Source organism: Pan paniscus, chromosome 10 (assembly GCF_029289425.2).
Source record: "Pan paniscus chromosome 10, NHGRI_mPanPan1-v2.0_pri, whole genome shotgun sequence".
NCBI lineage: Eukaryota > Metazoa > Chordata > Mammalia > Primates > Hominidae > Pan > Pan paniscus.
In genome coordinates, this window is record NC_073259.2 from 84,845,818 (window position 1) to 84,865,821 (window position 20,004).

The 20,004-nt window shown below is 32.7% G+C and overlaps 1 protein-coding gene across 4 annotated transcripts in view; it reads left to right on the top strand.

The window, feature by feature from the left end:
* ZDHHC17 (zinc finger DHHC-type palmitoyltransferase 17) overlaps positions 1-20,004 on the top strand; it is an 89,621-nt gene that overhangs the window by 44,116 nt on the left and 25,501 nt on the right. For all 4 annotated transcript variants that reach the window (XM_003832880.7, XM_008958352.5, XM_034936262.2 and 1 more), the window contains 6 exons: positions 890-967; positions 1,558-1,702; positions 6,978-7,042; positions 7,680-7,842; positions 14,211-14,336; positions 18,723-18,865. In XM_003832880.7, coding sequence (XP_003832928.1) covers positions 890-967; positions 1,558-1,702; positions 6,978-7,042; positions 7,680-7,842; positions 14,211-14,336; positions 18,723-18,865 — 720 coding nt within the window. The remainder of the gene's footprint in view (positions 1-889; positions 968-1,557; positions 1,703-6,977; positions 7,043-7,679; positions 7,843-14,210; positions 14,337-18,722; positions 18,866-20,004) is intronic.

Below are 20,004 nucleotides of genomic sequence, written 5' to 3' on the forward strand. Positions count from 1 at the left end.
TAAATGCATTACTGATCTAGAGCAGTAATCACTTAGAACAGTTTAAGAGTATACATATGTCAAGTATTTGATATCGTATCCCTTAGAATCATTTATATTCAGGATTTACTGCATTAATTATTCCCAAAGAAAGCATTATAATGAACAGCTAGATCTTGTTCACTTCAGAAGCTATCAAGATGCTATGACAGCAGGGTGCGGCCGCTCACTCCTGTAATCCCAGCACTTTGGGAGTCCAAAGTAGGAGGATTGTTCAAGTCCAGGAGTTGGAGACCTGCCTGGGCAACATAGTGAGATGCTATCTTTCTCTCTCTCTCTCCCCCTCTCTCAAAAAAAGATATTATGATGTTAATATTAAGCTTACTAATCTAATACTAAAGTTGCTATTTCCTTTTCAAGCAACATGGCTTTAAAGGCACAAGAAATAACAAGGCATAGTAAAGAACCTTTATGTTATGTGTATATTATTTGATTTAATCTACAGTAATCTTAAGGAAAGTAAGGCTTAAAAAGCTTAGCTACCCAAGGTAGACCATGTCTTGCCTATTCTGCAACTATTCTAATTTCAAGTTTCTATATGCTACTATTCAAATCTTTGTAGTTCCTTGAGTACCTTCTTTTTTACGTGATTTTTTTGGCATTTTTATTCTTTTTTTTTTGTAACTTAAAAATTATTTTTCTTTTCCTTATTCTAGAACAAAAAAAAGAGGTATTTGATATAAAGTTCTGCTAAATATGTTTTTTAAACAACCACAAAAGATTATTTATTTTCAAAGGTTCAAACTAGCATGAGATCTGAAATAGAAAACATGTATTTACATATTTTTCACAGAATTTCTTAAAATTGAAAATGAAAGTTATTTAAATTATTATAAATTTTGTCTTATAGATACTATATTTCGAAAGGTGCTATTGTGGATCAACTTGGAGGGGACCTGAATTCAACTCCATTGCACTGGGCCACAAGGTTTAAATTTGCTTCTGGATTTTTTTCCTTTGGTTCCTTTATTAGTATATAAATAAACAACTTTAAAAAAATGATATACTAAAATGAATAGAAGAGCTTATTATGCCGTTAGTTAATATCATAAATATGCTGATGTTTTATTGTGAAATATTACCTGTAAAGAAGCAAAAGTTTATTGTCCAAAGTTTCCCTGGCCATGCTGATATTAGTTCAGTTAGTTATAAGATTGGATTAAACTTTGGATTTCTAAACGTAATATTTTTGCAGCCTGTATATATTTACAATGAAAGAATTAGCTCATTTCTTGGGATGATTGAGATAATATTAGAATGGACATAATAGAATATGGTAATTATTTATTATATTTAAATAAGTTATGAGTACTTCCATACATTTTCAGACTGTTAATCTAGTTAAGACTTCTAAGAACCATAAAATCCTAAATGTGTTTTGACATGTATCTATTTTAAAATAACTTTTCAAAATACATATGTAATCTTCCCACCATACCTTACTTAAAAAAGCTCTTCCCAGAGGATCCTGTTTGAAATAACTTTATATATCTAAGTGTTTATTCTTTTATGTTTTAGACAAGGCCATCTATCCATGGTTGTGCAACTAATGAAATATGGTGCAGATCCTTCATTAATTGATGGAGAAGGATGTAGCTGTATTCATCTGGCTGCTCAGTTCGGACATACCTCAATTGTTGCTTATCTCATAGCAAAAGGACAGGTAAAATCTCAGTGGTATGGATTTTAATCAGATGTTCTTCATAGTTTAAATGCCTAATATTATTGGTGTTGTAACAAGCCGTTGATATTTAAATAGCACTTTCTGATGGGTGAAGAACATAAATATAGTGAGTTTGATATGGAGATATTTAATGTACCTAACATAAAAGCCAGCATGAAAATCATGAACCAGATAATGATGAAGTTGGGTTTTTTATTTCTAAGAGTAATGGAGATAAAGCTCAGAAATTAAGAGAGAAAATATAAGTATCTATTTTTTCTTTATGTATTTTGAATATATCATCTGAATTCATCCAAACTTTTTTGAACTTATTTATTGGTTATTTTATATATTAAATATCTCTTGAGAGGGATACATTTTTTAAGATCAGTTTCTGCTGTATAAGATAATGCTGCTTCTTGTCAGAAAAACATCATATTTTAAGTGGTTGTTCCTGATTTTTCTTGAGTGTGCAGTGACCATAATCACATTAAATATTATCAGTTTATATAATCATGTTTTTGTAATAAACGTATTTTGTTAAAAGTAATGTCACCCAGTTTTTCTTTAATGTGTTTTTTCTGGTTATATTTGAACATTAATTTTATAAGTAAGGATCTCATCACAAGAATAACTTTAAGATATATGTATTTAATTTGTTGCTATCAACATGTATTTATTATTAATTTAAAATTCTATGCGGATTTAGAATTTGAATACTATTTCTTTTAATGAAGGTTTTACAGTATTTGTTGTTGGCAGTCTCAGGCAGTGGCAGTTGTGTTGTGCATTATAGTTTAGGAAAAGAGGCATAGACTGATTAAATTAATTGCTGGAAGGGGAGGGGGGGGTTATTGTCTGTTACTGTGTTAAAAAACTACTGCCAAAATCTAATGGCTTAAGAACAATACCAACCAATTAATACGTCTCACAATTTTGTGGGCTTGGCTGGATGGTTTTTCTCCTTGGCTGGTGGCTGCAGTTGTCTGGCGGCTTGACTGAGCTGGAAGATTGGCTCACATATCTTGTGACTTGATAGGAATGGCTACAAACTGCTTAACTGGGAGGCTGGGGCAGCAAGGCCTCTTTCTTTCTCTATGTAGTGTCAGAACTTCTACTTTTCAATACCAGTCCATGTGGTCTTTCCAGCAGGAGAACTAGACTTCTTACATATTGGCTTAGAGCTCCCAAAAGAACAAAAGTAGAAGCTGTTTTGCCTTTTTAAGTCTTAGGTCTTGAACTGACACAGCAACGTTTTTTCTCCATTCTATCAGTTAAAGTGAGTTAACAAAGGCCATAACCACCGAGGGAAGGAACCACACAAGGGTGTGAATACCAAGAGGCCAGGTTTATGGGGGGTCATCTGGAGAGCAACTGCTATAGGAGATTATTCTTGTTATTCTGCAGTTTTTTCTAGAACAAAGGTTGAAGCAGTAAATGGTGCTATAGCACATCACAAGGTCTTTAGTGGCCTTCCATATTGCAGAATAAATCTACAATACACATTCACTTTTTTTCTTTCAGTTTTTAACTGGGAAAGAAAGGTGGTGTACATTTTTGAGTCTTCATGGTCTTTTTTTTAACTTATTGATTTTGGAGTTTGGATTATTTCATTAATCTTTTTAACCTCTGGTATAGTATATAGGCTATAAAATTCTCAAAGGGCAGGATTTCTACCTGTTGGTGCTTTTGGTACAAAAAGGGCATGATGATGATAATGATGATGATAAATGTCTGAGAAATAGTTTTTTTTTCCATGAGTAAATTTTTTTTCTGCACACAAAGATAATAAATGTTTATTATGAAATATTCAGGCATAATAGAATATGACTTAGAAGATGAAATCTCACCTCTCCCCTTGGCCATCTGTCTGACTGAGGTTACTTCCTTTAATAATGTAGTATGTATTTTAAGAGATTTTATTCCATGTACAGATTAAGCATCTGTAATCTGAAAATCCGGAATGCTGCGAAATCCAAAACGTTTTGAGTGTCAACATGATGCCACAAGTGGAAAATTTTACCCCTGACACCTTTGCTTTCCAATATAGTTCATTGTACACACACTTTGTTTCATGTACAAAATTATTTAAAATATTGAATAAAATTGCCTTCAGGCTGTATGTATAAGGTGTATATGAAAGATGAATGAATTCCACATTTAGATTTTGGTCCCATTCTCAAGATTTTATTACATATATGCAAATATTTCAACATATGAAAAAAATACACATATCCAAACACTTCTGGTCCCAAGCATTTTAGATAAAGGATACTCAACATGTATACACTAATATATTGTAAAAGACACTCTTCCAATGTGCATTGCATCATACTGTGAGGGCCCAGAGTTTTTCTCTGTGCTAGAGCACTGTGCCGTTTAACCCCTGGATACCTTTGAGCTCCACTTCTGCCATCTCCCCATCATCACTCTGCTTTAAGTGCACTAGTTTTTTTTTGCTACTTTTTCAGCAACTCTGACATGCTGTTGTCTGAGGGCCTTTTGGTTGCTGTTTCTTCTGCTGGTATATTCTTTCCTCAGATAGTCACACAGTTTCTCTGTCTCTTCAGTCAGATGGTTGCTCAAATTTTATTAGTTCTGATTACATAGTTCCTAATTATAAGCAGTAATAAAATTAGCATATTTTTATTTCTTCTTCCCTTTCTCTTTTATCGACTGTAGTCAATAATATTGTTTTTCTTAATGTTAACTATGTTCTGATAAATTTTTACTACATTTTTATTACTTGATTTTTCAGCTTTAGATAATTTTCTTTGATTCATGGCTACTGTAGATGAGGCTCTCAGCATATTTTCATTTCAACCTTTTTCCATTTTCCCATTTTGTTGTTAATTATATCAATTTTGCATTGTCAGGGTATATAACATTTCCATTCAGTTTTGTCATTCTATTCTTCACAATCGTTTTGTTTTAGTTATATTGTTAAATATATTTAGTGCTCACTACCAATTCTTTTGGATGATTTTCAGGAGAAAAAGGGGAAAATGCTAAGTTATGGAGCCCTGTTGATCATGGAATTCCCATAAGCTTTTGATCTGGGCTTGTTAATTCTTCCTAATAGAGAATACCCATACGTCCAGGCTGAACTTGGAAAAGAAGTACCAAGTTTTAAATCCCGACCCAAAGAGAGAAAAGGTTGAATTTCATTTTTCTTTTAGTACTCTAGAGATGTGCCATGATTTTACATTTTTTATTTATTGATATTTTTAATACTATCATTTTTTAAAAAGGATATGAAAACACAACTAAGAAGAAGGAGAAACTTAAACATAAGAATTTACATGCTTGCTTTAATTAGACCTGAAATTTGGTTGAGGTCCTACGGAAATTAGGAGTAAAAGAAGTCACAATAGTTACTTCTCATATAAGAAATAAGGAAGTTTGTTGTTTCTTCAGAAAACATATTTTTTTTAAGTCACAGGATTATTTTAAAAAATGAACTTGCATATTGGAAATGTTGAGTGAGGTTGCAGAAGATATTCCTGACAACACTGTTAAAGTAAATCCAGAAATGGATTTGTAATGGATAAGGCATAACATTCTATGACAGTATGCATGGTGAGTGACTAAGTTAATGACATCCAAGGAAATGCTTTACTTATCTAATGTAGTGGTTCTCAGATTTTTTTTCTTCAATATGCTTGGATAATGTTCACATATGAGACATATTCCTGTTGCTAACAGTGGCTCACAGAGAACTGATGCATAGAGATAGTGTTTTACAGTGTGCTTACTGTAACTCTCTGCTCTCTCCACTGATTGGTGAATTAGGTAACACAGCTTGGATTAGAACTGCTTGCTTAATGTAATTCAGGAATGGGAGATGGGGTAGAGAAGAAGAAGAAACTTAATATTTATTGAATATCCATTATGTTCTCAGCTGTTGACTAGATGCTTTGCATACATTATTTAATCTTCACAGAAGTCTTATGAAGTTATTTGTATTTCACATTTTTTAATGAGGAAGCTAAGACTAAGAATTAAAGTAATTTAGCCTACAATCTCATAGCAATTATATGATGGAGCTAGGAAGTCAAAACCATGTCTTATTCTAAAGCCAAGCCTAGAAAAGTAGATAGATAAGCATGTCTTTTCCTTTAATAAATGGTTTTTGATCATCTACTCTGCTGGGCACTGAGAATACGAAGATGGATTTGAGATGATTTTTATTTTCAAAGTACTCCAGGTTAATGAGACACACGTTTCAGGCATAGAGGATAATCAGTTCAGAATGGAGTGGGTTAGGAAAGGTAGTTTCAGAGCATTGAAACTGATAAGAGTCGCTGATACATCAGAAAGTCTTGCGCAAGGAGAATTAGATAACTAGGAAAGAGTTTCGGTTTAATAGGTGGAAGTTTTAGTTATAATTTGCTAAAAACTAAGTAGTAGTGGGGGAAAGATGGTGCCAGGGAAAGCAAAAAATTGAGTAGAAGAGGAAAAATAGTGGTTTATTACATGGTTTGGCTGGGAATAGTATTTATGCATATTTATAATAATACATATCAAGTATTAAATGTTTATATGAACCAGAATTACAATAGATCTCTTGAGAGGAAAGAATAGGAAAGGCACGCATTTGTGATGTAGCAGAGAGGAAAGAGAAAAATTCAGATTTTTTATACCAAGGAATTTCAGAATAATGCCTGAAACTGAAAAATCAAGAAGTAGCAATTCAGACATCTTATTTAAAGATATGGAGGTAAATACAAAAATAATGAGCCAAAAAATGGTGAAAATGGTGGGAAGTAAGGCAGGGGGATTGCTTTAGTGTGTTGCTTTTTCCACACAAACTGCAGAATCATTTAACTCTAAAAATGTACATGTGTAACAGTAAAAACTGAGTATATTAAAATGTCAGTTCTTTTTATTTTTTGTTTTGAAATGCCTAGGAATAAACAGTTTTGTCGTTCTCTCTTATGCATTAGTATAAACAAGTTTTTCAGAAACTTAATCACTTAACCTATCCTTTGTGGTTGAAAGGTCAGAATAGGTTAAGAATTTTAAATGTGAAACATTGAAAGGCTGATTAAAACATCTTAAAAGGGAATAATGTAAAAGCATGATATATGTTCACTAGAGTATATAGTGACAAGAGTTTCATTTTAAAGTTAAGAAAGAAAGTTTCATACATTATCCTTGATTGAGTAGTATTATATTCGCTTCTCCTTTTATATATAGATTAGATTTTTCCAAGCAAATTTGGTTAGGAACTTATAATTTAACTGTCTGACTTTTTTTCTTTTTACTTTATCAGGATGTAGATATGATGGATCAGAATGGAATGACGCCTTTAATGTGGGCAGCATATAGAACACATAGGTATGTAATGACTATAAAAAACTTATTTAGGCCATTTCAGCATAATACAATATGAAGTAAGAGAGAGGAAAAAGCAGTTAATACTATACTCACTAATATTTACAGTTTTTATTATGACTATAGTATATATAAATTACCATTTTGGATGTTCTGGTATCTCTGTGCTGTCTTTCCCTCACTGATTAGAGCTTCCTTAATCTGTTTCTCTTTTAACAATATCTAAGAAGTTATCTTTTTTTAAAAATTAATTTTTTCATGTGATCTACATGTTGACAAATTTATTAATTAGTAAGTTGTCTTAGATCACTTTTGGAAGACTCCAAATTTAAATTTTAAAAAGTGTTATTCTTGAATTGTATAAGTATTAATGCCATTTCTAGGTCAAAAATAGAAAATATCAGGACCAAGTTGCTTATCCCCTGAAACTATTAATATATTGTTTTATATGGTGTCATACATACTTAATACTTCATATTAGAATATTGTCTCATTATTGATTTTAAAGTTGTTGAGTAGGTTAGAAGTGTTCCAAAATGGAATGCTACTGTAAGCATAATCAGTTTAGTATTTGTAATGATTTCTATAATTGAAATTAGGGTTGTTGTTGTTGTTTGTTTTTTTTTTTTTTCCTTTTCAGTGTGGATCCAACTAGATTGCTTTTAACATTCAATGTTTCAGTTAACCTTGGTGACAAGTATCACAAAAACACTGCTCTGCATTGGGCAGTGCTAGCAGGGAATACCACAGTCATTAGCCTTCTTCTGGAAGCTGGAGCTAATGTTGATGCCCAGAATATCAAGGTAAAAATATTCTATATTGATAATACTGTATGAAATGTGGCTAATATATGAATTCTGTAATAAAACAAGTTTTTCATAGACTGTCAGAGTTGAAAGAAACTTCTTCAATACAGGTTTACAGTTAAACCACATTATGCATAATACATTTTAATAATTCTTTGACTTGGTTATTTTATTGTCTTATTTTTTTAAAGATCAAGAGATTTAAATTTGATAAATGCCTTTATGGTGTTGATAGGAGGACCCCCACCCCACCATGGTGGACTAATCCAGGAAAAGTTACAACATTATTTAAGAGCCAAGCACAATTAACATTTGCACTCTAAACATTTAGAAATCAGTAAACATTTTATTAATACACGCAATAAGATTCTATTGCTAGTCTCAAAATTTTGGTTATTTCTTTTCATTTTTAAAGCCTCAGGATCCACCATGTCTTTCAGCAACGAACTCGTTCTGCGAAATTACTTTAAACATCATCTTTTAATCATATGCATTCATAAGTAACTATACCCATTGACAAATGTTCTTTAATTTTGGCTAAATTTATAGTATTTTCTGAGTTATGTTTCTTAAATTTCTAAGGGATATGTGCTAATTAAATATGAAGGGGGTTCAGGACACATACTAATCTGAAATGGCCAATCAAAAAGTAGGTTATCTCCTGCTGGATCAGGGTATCTCTTTATGTTCCAATGAATAGTTTGTTCTTCCTTGATTCAGTTACTTTAAGAGGAGAAGGATAAACTACTAAAATAAAATAGCTTAGGCTAGTTTTATGGAGCATAATTTGTTAAGCTTATCAATTTTTAGAAATAGTCTAATTACAAACATTTAGTTAAAAGTAAATTAATATTGGAAACCATAAGATATTGATAAAATCATGTATATTTTTCTTTCTTCTAAAAAAATTTCAAGTCTTCTTGTCCCTAACAAAAGTCATCAGAATTGTTCCATATCTGCCACTAAACATAGGGAAAGAAGAAAGTCAGCATATCATAGTGCCTGATAAGCGATGGGCACTCTAGGTATTTACTGACTGAGTAAATGAAGATTTATGTAGTCTTGAGTTTTACCTAAGGTAGTTTTCATGACTGCTGGGATACCTCTGCCACTTCAGAAATTATAGAGAGAAATGTTTGCTTTTTGAATGTTTTTAAATAGGATGCTCTTAAAAGTTTATAACACTGGAATGAGTAAATTGGCTGACCCCAGGTCTGAAGGTTAAGAAAAGAGAAGTTTGACTAAACCTGATCAATATACTTAAAAGAAAATTATGTGAGATTACCTCATGTTTTTTTATCTGAATTAAGAGTGTTACTACTTTTTTTTATCTTTGCTACCAGACAGCCATTCCTAAGGTGATCATGCACGAGGAATACATTTAAAGATACTTAGTATTATTGAAAAAACAGGATTAATTTTAGTTTGGCAAATAGTAAGACTCTGTAGACCTTCTGCCAATAGCCATATCAGTATACTGAAATTATAGTAATACCAAAGAATTATGACAGTAAGATGACTACACAGTTCTGGAGTTTGAAACTAGTAGTGTGTATTTTTAGAGCTTTTAAAAGTATATTTTCTGTTCATATAAAATTAGGTTAAATTCAGTCACAGTCATTGGGATTTGAGGTATGTTTTTAAATTCAATGTCTTTTCAAGTAAATAATGAAGACTTGTACTTCTCATTAGCCATTGCATAAACTTTTAAATTACTCTTAGTAAAAGGAATAATCTACAGCAAATTTCAACAGAAAGTTAATGATGAGTAGAGATATTTAAAATTATTTAAATGATTTTGAACTTTGTATTTTTAATGTTTTATAGGTTCAGGCACAAGAATTATTTGGTGCCAAGAAACAATGAAATAGAATGTAGCTTCCTTAACTATTATTGTAGTTCATGCGAATACTTTCCAGAGTCTACAGTGTCTATAATTGAGCTAATTATTGTACCTTAGAGCTTTTAAATTCATTTTTTTCTAGTTATTTTCTTTTTATTAATGTTTTAACTTTATCTGTCACATGTAATCGAGGTTGGCTATTGACAAAAAATTTTTCTCATGTAATTCCCTGGTAGCTTCTGGAGTGATGGTACTTCTAAAGAAAATAAAGTCTAAGGAATTATTGTATTTGCTCAGGGAACATTTATACTTTCAGGGGAAAAATTACCTGTATCTACACTGGTGACAAAGTAGATTTTTGTTTTAAAATGCACTTTGTATGTAATTAAAAAGATGAAATGAGTATCAAATGCCTTTTTTAAAAATGGGGATCTTCCTCAGAGGCATTCCCAACATACTTAAGTCTTATCACCTTCTAATAGAAACCATGTATTTATTCATTCAGCAAATTCTTGTTCAATGGTGGGTGGTGGGGAGTCACATTGTTCAAGACAGATAAGGTCCCTATTCTTTCAGAATGTACATTCTGTTGAGGAAACAGCCAGTAAGTGAATAATAATAAAAGGCAAATGTGATAGAATGACTGGGATGGAAGGACCACATCCAGTGAGAGTGATTTGGGAATGCCTCTGAGGAGATGACATTTGCTTTCAGAATTACGTAATGAGAAGGGATCAGTTATACAGAGACACGTGGGAAAAAAACTTTCCTTGTAGAGGAACATGCAAGTGCAAGGTCCTAAACAGGAGTAAGATTGCAGTATTTGAGGTGCAGAAATAAGGACAGTGTGGCCAGAGTACAGTGAGCAAGATGGTGAAGTCACTTGAGAAACGCAGGTGCTGTATCATGCAATGCGATAATAAAGAGCTTTAATTGTATTCTCAGTCATGGGAAACATTTGAAAGGATTTATGTAGGCTGATTATATGATCTGCTTTTTGTTTTAAATATTTTTTAAACATTACTTTGGTTGATGTATGGAGAATGCATTGAAGAGTTAAGAAAATGGAAAAGATGGAGATCAGTTAGGCTGTTGCAATAAATCAGACAAGTGATAATGTTAGCTTAGCCTAGGATCAGAGGAGTAGAGGTAGAGAGAAATGACTGGATTTGGAGAGGATATTTTAAAGTAGAAATAAGAAGGTAGATTAGGTGTGAGGATAAAAGAAACCATCGTTGATGACTTAGGTTTTGTTTTGGGTAACTGAGCGTCTTGTGATATCATATGTTGAGATTGTGAAGACTGAAGAAGGACTTTTTGGGATGAAGGTGATAGGAATTGGTTCTGTTTGGTAATATTTAATTTGAAGTGGTGTCTTAGCCGTGTGAACTATTAAGCTAATTAAGTAAACTTAAATTGCTGCCAATTTTGAAAAGGAAACATTTATTTAAAAAAAATACCTAGAATATTTGTCCAGGAATCTAACCAAATTTATTTATACCTATGCTTTTTCCATTTTTAAGTCTTAGGAAAGAATCTTGTTGATAATAGTGGATTGTAACAATAAAATGCAGCCTGCAAATCTGGCTATGGCTTTAATAGCTATAAAAAGTTATATTTTTCAAAGAATATGAAAAATTACGCTTTGTGTTATAATAATTCTATAAGATCCCCTTTCCCTAAAATACCTATTTTCTATATATGATTAAGTGTCTTAGAAATCTTTCTTTATATTAACTAGAGATTTACCTTCACATATTAGTTAGTTCTTTTCATGTATAAAATGTTCCTTTATCAAAACAAGATAGAACCTACCTTAAAGACAATTTATACTAAATGAGGCCGGGCACTGTGGCTCATGCCTGTAATCCCAGCACTTTGGGAGGCTGAGGCGGGCGGATCACCTGAGGTCAGGAGTTCGAGACCAGCCTCAACATGGAGAAACCCCGTCTCTACTAAAAATACAAAATTAGCCGGGCGTGGTGGTACATGTCTGTAATCCCAGCTACTCTGGAGGCTGAGGCAGGAGAATTGCTTGAACCTGAGAGGTGGAGGTTGCAGTGAGCCAAGATCGTGCCATTGCACTCAAGCCTGGGCAACAAGAGTGAAACTGTCTTAAAAAAGAAAAGACAATTTATACTAAATGTTAGGTAACTTTAAAATTGCTGTTTTCATCTCTGGAAGGATCAGGAATAGCTGTATACCCTAGGTTTTTTTATCTGGAGTCCCCCCAGTAGACTTTGGTTGGAGGAGGTGTGGGTCCATGGACCCCTGAAATTGTTGAAAAAAAGTTACTTGTATCAGCATTCTTCTGGGAGGAAGAAAAGTGGCTGTCATCAGAAAAGACTCAAAAGAATTTAAGAACCAAGCCCCTAGATAATAGCTACATGAAATAGCTTTAAATCTCTTCTTGTAAAGCAACAACAGGGGAAACAAATGATTTGGAATACTAAGAATAAAAAACAAAACACAATTATGGCCTACCCAGTAATCCCTTTTGTGGTAGTATCTCATTTGTGATTAAAAAAATAATAATCTTTAGCATATGTTTTTGGTTATACTGATAAATTTAGATGAATTGAGTTTGGAAGGAACAGTTAATCTCTGAGTGCTACACAAGCAGTTATAATCTTTTCTTTCTAAAATTATCAAAGGGCATAGTTTTTAGCTTGTACAGAATATAAAATTACTGAGCTCTGTTCATTAATGTATCGAAAGACCTCTTGAAATGAGGTAAGAAACTGTTTTTAGAAAATAGTTTTGTATTAGCTCTTAAATACCTGACCTAAATGGTCACCAAGGAAAGATTTTTTTAAATTTTGACAATGAAATTCAACCTTACGTAGGTGAAACGTTGAGTGATCTTACCCCCAACCATAATGTTTATCTGACCAAAACCTTTGAATGATTTCTTTTATTAACAGTTACATAGTCTATAATTACTCCATGTAGATTCTTGCTGTTGTTGCTATTGTTAATATTATTATTTTGGCTGAGACATGGAGTGATCAAATAAATATAGACTTAACTCAGAACCCTGGTTTTAATATACTTCTTTAAATGAATTGAGTGTTTATTTTACCAGCTCAATAAAAGAACTATACAAAAATAGTTAGATGACTAGAGGAGTAGTTGAAAGATATTTTAAAGCTCCCTCAATCTTTTTGTCTAGGCAATCCTTAGGTGTCACATGGCCCTCTAGTGGAAGGGATGCTCAGCTGGACCGAGGCAACTGCAGGATATTCCCGGGGAGTTGTTACCCAAGGGATTGCTTTTATTCAGGTAATCTTTATAGTTTGGATTAATTAGCTGGTTCTGACAACTTAGGTGATGGAATTTTGGAATAGGTAAGGCAATATTTTAAAGTAAATATCCCTATTTGTGGAAGACTCCTAGATTAGCCCATTTCTTATTAAATACCATTGATCCTTATATTAAAGGATTGGTTGGGCTTTTTGTTGTTTTGTAATAGTTGTTGCTGTTGGTGGCAGTGGTGTGTTTTATTTTGTTGTTTATTTTTATTTTATAATATTAAATAAACTATACTTAATAAGTAATCATCCCTCATAAATAAGGCACCCCAAGGCTCTTTATTGCTTTATTCTTTTTGACCTTGTTTTTGGAAATAAAATTTCAGTGGTTTTACTTTTTAAAAGTAATTTTGAATATTCATCTTTACATTCTTGAAACTTTGGTAAGCATTTAAAGTTTTGCTTTTCTATTTGAAGAAGTAGATAAATAGTGGAACACATTAAATAAATGGAAATGTAGGTGTCTGACTAATTTGCAAAAGGAGAAATAAGATTTTAAATTTTAAATTAGTTAAGGCAAAAAGAAGCATAGACCTAAAATTGGGAATGCTTATTTGTTTCTTACTTTGATACATTTTATTCCTATCATGTAAATTCCCTGGCATTCTTTTTCTTAGGATTAAAGGGAGACACAAATTCATAACTTGAATTTGCTGTTTTTTAAAATCATTTCTCGTTTACTTTGGAAACTTCTGGGTGGGTGAATGAATATAAATCAAGAATGCCAGTACAATAGTGGTAGAAGTAGAGACTGACTTTTCCTTTTCTTTCCTATTCTCTTCTGAAGACTCTTATCATTGTTGAAATAAAACTGAGAGATTTCTGGCAACTTGATATTATAGCAAGGTGTTTTGTAGCAATAACTATTACTAATGAAATTTTTAAAGAATATGAAATAACTGATAAACTTAGTGATAGCCTCTGATCCAGCAGGTACTAAAATTTACCTACTTTTTGATTTGCTCTCTAATATGTCAAAATACAGGCAAAAATAAAATCTACAGAATATGATGAGAAAATACATTTTGTGATTATTCTTTGGGAAAGCGTAATAAGAAACATGTAATGATGCAGGTGTTTTTAGTAATTTACACAATGTCAAAACAACGTTAATAGGGCAGTAAATTAATTTTTATAGAAGTTCTTTAAAGGTAACTAAGATAGCCTGCTTTTAAACTTTTAATAGGAATTTCTTCTGTTTATATTATCAGGGCGAATCAGCGCTTGATTTGGCAAAACAGAGAAAAAATGTGTGGATGATCAACCACTTACAAGAGGCAAGGCAAGCAAAAGGATATGACAATCCGTCCTTCCTTAGAAAGCTGAAAGCTGATAAGGTAAACTCATAACTGAAGATTTTTTTTTTTTTTTTTTTTGAGACGGAGTTTCGCTCTTGTTGCCCAGGCTGGAGTGCAGTGGCGAGATTTTGGCTCACTGCAATCCCTGCCTCTCGGTTTAAAGTGATTGTTGTGCCTCAGCCTCATGAGTAGCTGCGATTACAGGTGCCCATCACCATGCCCAGCTAATTTTTGTATTTTTTTTTAGTACAGATGGGGTTTCACCGTGTTGGCCATGGTGACTTCAGATGACTTCACCTGACTTCAGGTGATCCTCCCACCTCGGCCTCCCAAAGTGCTGGGAATACAGGCATGAGCCACCGCGCCCAGCTGAAGATTTTCGATATATAGTTTTTAAAGTAGGATTCTTAGGAACACTTACTTAGCACGAGTATTTACAGCCTTTAATTTTGGCATTTCTCAATGTAATTTTTAAAATATTATTATACTCAGAATAAATGAAGGTAAATAACAAAGTTTCCAAGGGCTCTTACCTACGTGGTTGGTGACCTTTTGGGGCTGTCTAATAATTAAGAAGGATGGGTATATATGAAATTATTTAAATCTCCATCGGCTACTCGTGTAAATTTTGGTTCATTGATTCAACTGGGCTTTGTTAAGTAATAGATAAAAATAAAGGTTTTTCTAGTAAATGCTTGTTTGTTAGTATGATAATAAATTGTGAAATAGCTTAGTTCTAATGCATATCTTTTTAAACTACTCACAACTCCAGCTCTAACTTGAGCTTTGCATTCTTTTGTGATATGTTGTATACCTTTTTTCAGAGAGCTTATATTCTTGACCTTTCTATGGAAAACTCATTTTAGATCATCCATATACCTTCAGTTTTAAATTGTATGACTGTTGGCTCAGTTGCCTGATTATATGATACTAAAACTTAGAATATTTTCCCCCAGAGAGGGGGTCTAGGTTCTGCACAATCTTATTTCCCACAAAAAAGAAGTTAATTGCCGTAGAGTTTCTTTATGTACCTAAATAATTGTCAAGATGTCTGCTAACTTGTCAGTAATCACAACTTGAGTAGCATTAAGTTTTGAGTACCATCTTTTGTATATCGTGTTTAGGCTGTTCTAGTGGCAATGTTAATTATTTAAAGTTAATATTGATCTATCTGTTACCAAGGCAAAAAGACAAATTTAGGATAAAGAGAAGCACTCTTGAAAGCAGTGCCTCCTTTATTTATAGGAGTTTGGACTTCTTTAATCAGTTGAAAAGTCCCCTGGTCCATTACTTAGAAGAATTAGATTCATAGTTTATAAACTTGGCTGTTTTCAGCCCTATAAGCTGAGAATAATGAACAATTTTTGCATGCCATGTTAACTCTTCTGTTTAATTATTAGATATGATATAGAAAATGATTTATTTTGTGTTGCTCAGTTTTCTAGGATTTAGAGCAGTTTTGCTCAACAGAGTGAAAAATGGCTGTCTTATGATAATTAGGCTAGTAAAAAAAATATCTTGTGTTACTTTGGAAAATCCCACAATATTGGCGCTTTCGTTTTGTTGAATGTGAATATTTTGAAGTTTTATTTTATATATATATATACACACACACATATAGTCATAAATGACTTACAAATTTTAGATGTTGCATTAATATGTAAAGTTACTTATGGCATTATTAAACTATACATCAGGTTTATGTGTTTGGATATGATTTTTTAAAAAAGAGAACTTCATTAAAAGTTTAGTGCAATTTTAACATTTGTATACCATTGTGGTCAGTTCAGAAATGGAGTTTCTTTCCTGTTTTTTTTCATTGGTAGCTTTAAATATATTAAAATTTTTATAAAGGTTACTTTTAAAGCCTATGATGATTGGGAGAGTGATATTTAAAGGTTGAAAGTAACCATCATATATTTTAAAATTATGATGATTAGGGGACCTGTGAGATTAAGCATCTGTAATTATGTAGACTGTTCTTTCTTTTTCCATGTCACATTGGAAAAGTTTCAGTCATTAACATGTTTTGATTTGCTAGCCTATGAAGTGTGTTTTATATTTAAAACTAAAAAAGAAAGTAGTGACACCTAAGACTCAATAGTGTTTTATTTTAAAAAGTCATTCCCTTAAGAAAAATAAAAATGTCATTCCAAAAGGGGGAAAATATTTTTGAATAGTGCTGGTAGACAGATAAAGATGGAATCTTTAGCCAGGCGTGGTGGTGCGCCTATAGTCCCAGCTAGTAGGGAGGCAGAGGCAGGAGGATTGGTTGAGCCTGGAAGGTTGAGGCTGCAGTGAGCCAAGATCATGCCACTGCACTCCAGCCTGGGTGACCGAGTGAGACCTTATCTCCAAAAAAAAAGAAAGGGGGACAGTCTTTTTAGAAAACAATTTAAAAATATCTTAGATTTTTACTTAGAATATTAAGTAAAAGGATTTTAAATATCTTAGATTTTTTACTTAGAATATTAAGTAAAAGGATTTTAGACAGGCATATTTACGGTTAAATAAATCTTAACTTCTTAATAAGTTGGAGGGACATCTTTAAATTAGTATTTAGAGGGGATTTGGGAGTAGGAGGGAAGTTGGCTATAAAAGGGCAATATGAGGAATCCTTTTAAGTAGTGGAAATATTCTGTAGCTGGACTATATCAAGGTTAGTTTCCTGGTTGTGACATGCTACTGTTACCATTGTTGTGATGTGCTACTGTGATATGCTAGATGTTACCATTGGGGGACAAAGGATATTTAGGATCTGTCTGTATTATTTATTACAACTGTGTGTGAATCTATAATTATTCCAAAATAAGAAGTTTAATTTAAAAAGAGGCTTCTGAATCTAGGTGGTGGATAGACTTCACTATATAATTCTTTCACATTTACTATATAGTTGAAAATTTTCCTAATATAAGAGAAAATAGATTTCTCACATAGCAGCACATCACCATTATATTTTTATAGTACCATTTTATGTACCCATACACTCTCTGTCTCCTGAGTAGTAAATCTTCTCTAATGTCTTGATATAAAGTTCATACTTATTAGAAAAAAGAATTGGATTAGTTATTTTGCTGCAGCGTAAAATTAAAGCCTGAAATTGATGTTTAATTATTACTCTAAGTTAAAATTACACATTTAGTTCAGAAAATGAATTACAGTGGTCAAATTGGGGAAGACATGGTCAGTTATATGAAAAAAAAAATCCCACTTATTTCAGTGGAAGCCGATAGTATGAAAGGGGTGCTAAAAATGTGTAATATAACCTTAGCTTTTAGAAAGATAAATATTCAGTAAGGAAAGCAGTGTTCATACTCTGCTTTGTTAGACCACAGCTGGGTTTTTTTTTTTTTTTCTTTTGGTGTGTGTGACAGGGTTTTCATTTTGTTGCCCAGGCTCACGACAGCCTTGACCCTTGACTTCCCTGGGCTCAGGTAATCCTCCCACCTCAGGCTCCCGAGTAGCTGGGATACAGTACAGGTGCGTGCTACCATGCCCAGATAATTTTTGTATTTTTTGTAGAGACATGTTTTTGCCATGTTGCCCAGGCTGCCCTACAACTCTTGGGCTCAAGCGATTCTCTCGTCTAGGCCTCCCAAAGTGTTGGGATTAAAGGCATGAGCCACCATGCCCTGCCTTGAATATCTTACATAGTTTTGTGACCTAAGGTAACTGAACAGAGACTTGATAACTGGCTATAAGTTTGTGAAGGGCTCTTACATGGAAGAGGCAGTAGACTTTCTTTGGTTGCTATAAAGATAAAATTGTGATAGAAGTTACCAGGAGTTATGTAGGTTTTATACTTACAAGTATAGACTTTAACAACCAGACCAGTACAGAAATGAAATGGAAATACCTTTGGAGTATTGAGCACTCTGCCTTGATCTTTGTTCAGAGACACATCTCTTCATTCAGTGAACTCTAGGAGCCTATGGATTGTTTGCTTTTATTCTTTATCTCATTTTAAGATTTTAATATACTATTTATCATTTGAAATGTCTACTCCAGGCAAGCATCTTCAGGTTTCCTTATGTGTTATAATTCTTATACTATTAGTCATTCTAGTTGTCCTTGTCTCCCTGGTTATCAGTGCCCCTGTTAAAAAGGGGTGGTATTTTTCATGAACTGTTTGCTAGCCAGTGTATGTGTTAAGCAGGTAGTACTGTCTTCTGTATTTAACCATATAGAACCCACTGCTATAACTTCTGTTCTTATTTTCCACAATTTTAGCAAAGTTATTTAAAATTGTTCAATGCCTGTCTCCAGAAGACAGACACCAGCACCTTGAATAGTACTGATACATAGCATGCAAATTTGAGTGAATGAATTTCACCCGCTGTTGCATGCCTTCACAAAGGTAACAATGATTCAGATTGAGATTACTTGAAACATGCAAAAACTTTCTAATTTTTTGTTTCTATACAGGAATTTCGGCAGAAAGTAATGTTAGGAACTCCTTTCCTAGTTATTTGGCTGGTTGGGTTTATAGCAGACCTAAATATTGATTCTTGGCTCATTAAAGGGCTAATGTATGGTGGTGTTTGGGCTACAGTACAGTTTCTTTCGAAGTAAGTGTGTTGTTTTTAACTATATTTTAAACCGTACATGAAATAATATAATTTGTACTCTTGTATAAAATTAATGTTTGTATGTTGTACATTTGATCTTAATTTATTTAAATAATTTAGACATCTATATGTGAAATCTGAGATTTTTTAAACATTGTTATGTTATTAAAATGATTCAGAGGCACTTTAATGATAAAAGCTAGCATATAATTTTTAACACTAAAACATAGTTTGAGAAATATTTGAAATATTTCAGTAAAAGTGAATTTGAGTCTGTTGAACTCTAACATACATATTGTTAATTTCCAGGTAATTACAATACTTGAGCTCGCCTTTCTATAGGAATTATATTTTCCTGTAGAAAATAAGGCATAAACAATAAGCAAGGAAGAGGTTTTATTTCTAGTAGCAAGGTAAAGTCTAAGCATAGTTGTGAAGTCGGCTGAGTTTTTAAGATTATTTTCTCCCTCTTTTTTCTTTAAACATCATGATCATTCCGTTTTCTTCTTATTCTTAAGTCTCATTGCTCTAAAGTTACCTATCCAACAAACCTAGACAGGTGTGTGATCTAGAATTTCCCATCTAATTTCCAGTCCTTTAGTATCTTATTTTCACTTGCATTTCAGAAAAGAATTCTGAAAATAATTCACACAGAGATGAGAATGACTAGTATTATAATATGCTGAGTGGCTTAAATCTAGTTAGTGAATCTCATTTTAGTATTTCTAGGAGCTCCAAGGGGTATAAATAGGAAGTCACTAAGACTTCCTGCCTATATGGATAGTTGATTCTGTTTATGTTTAATAAATGGATTAATGTTTGTTTTTCCCCAATTTTAAGTATTAAAAACACAACCCTTCAGTTTCACTAAGTTGGCCAGTTCATTCTACTTGAAAAGATGTGCTCCAACTTTTGCTGGAGTGTTATAGGTAAGGAGAAATAATGATGAAACAGAGAAAAATGTGAGGCTTGGTTTGGATTCATTTGTCAAAATTTTGACACATCTTTGGTGAATAATATGCTGGATGATAGCTACTATATATACTAAAGTCAGTTATTGACTTTAAGAGAATAGGAGTGCGTTAAAATTCTGAAACTGAAAAGTATGTGGAATGTAATTTAAATTTGGGGGGAATTAA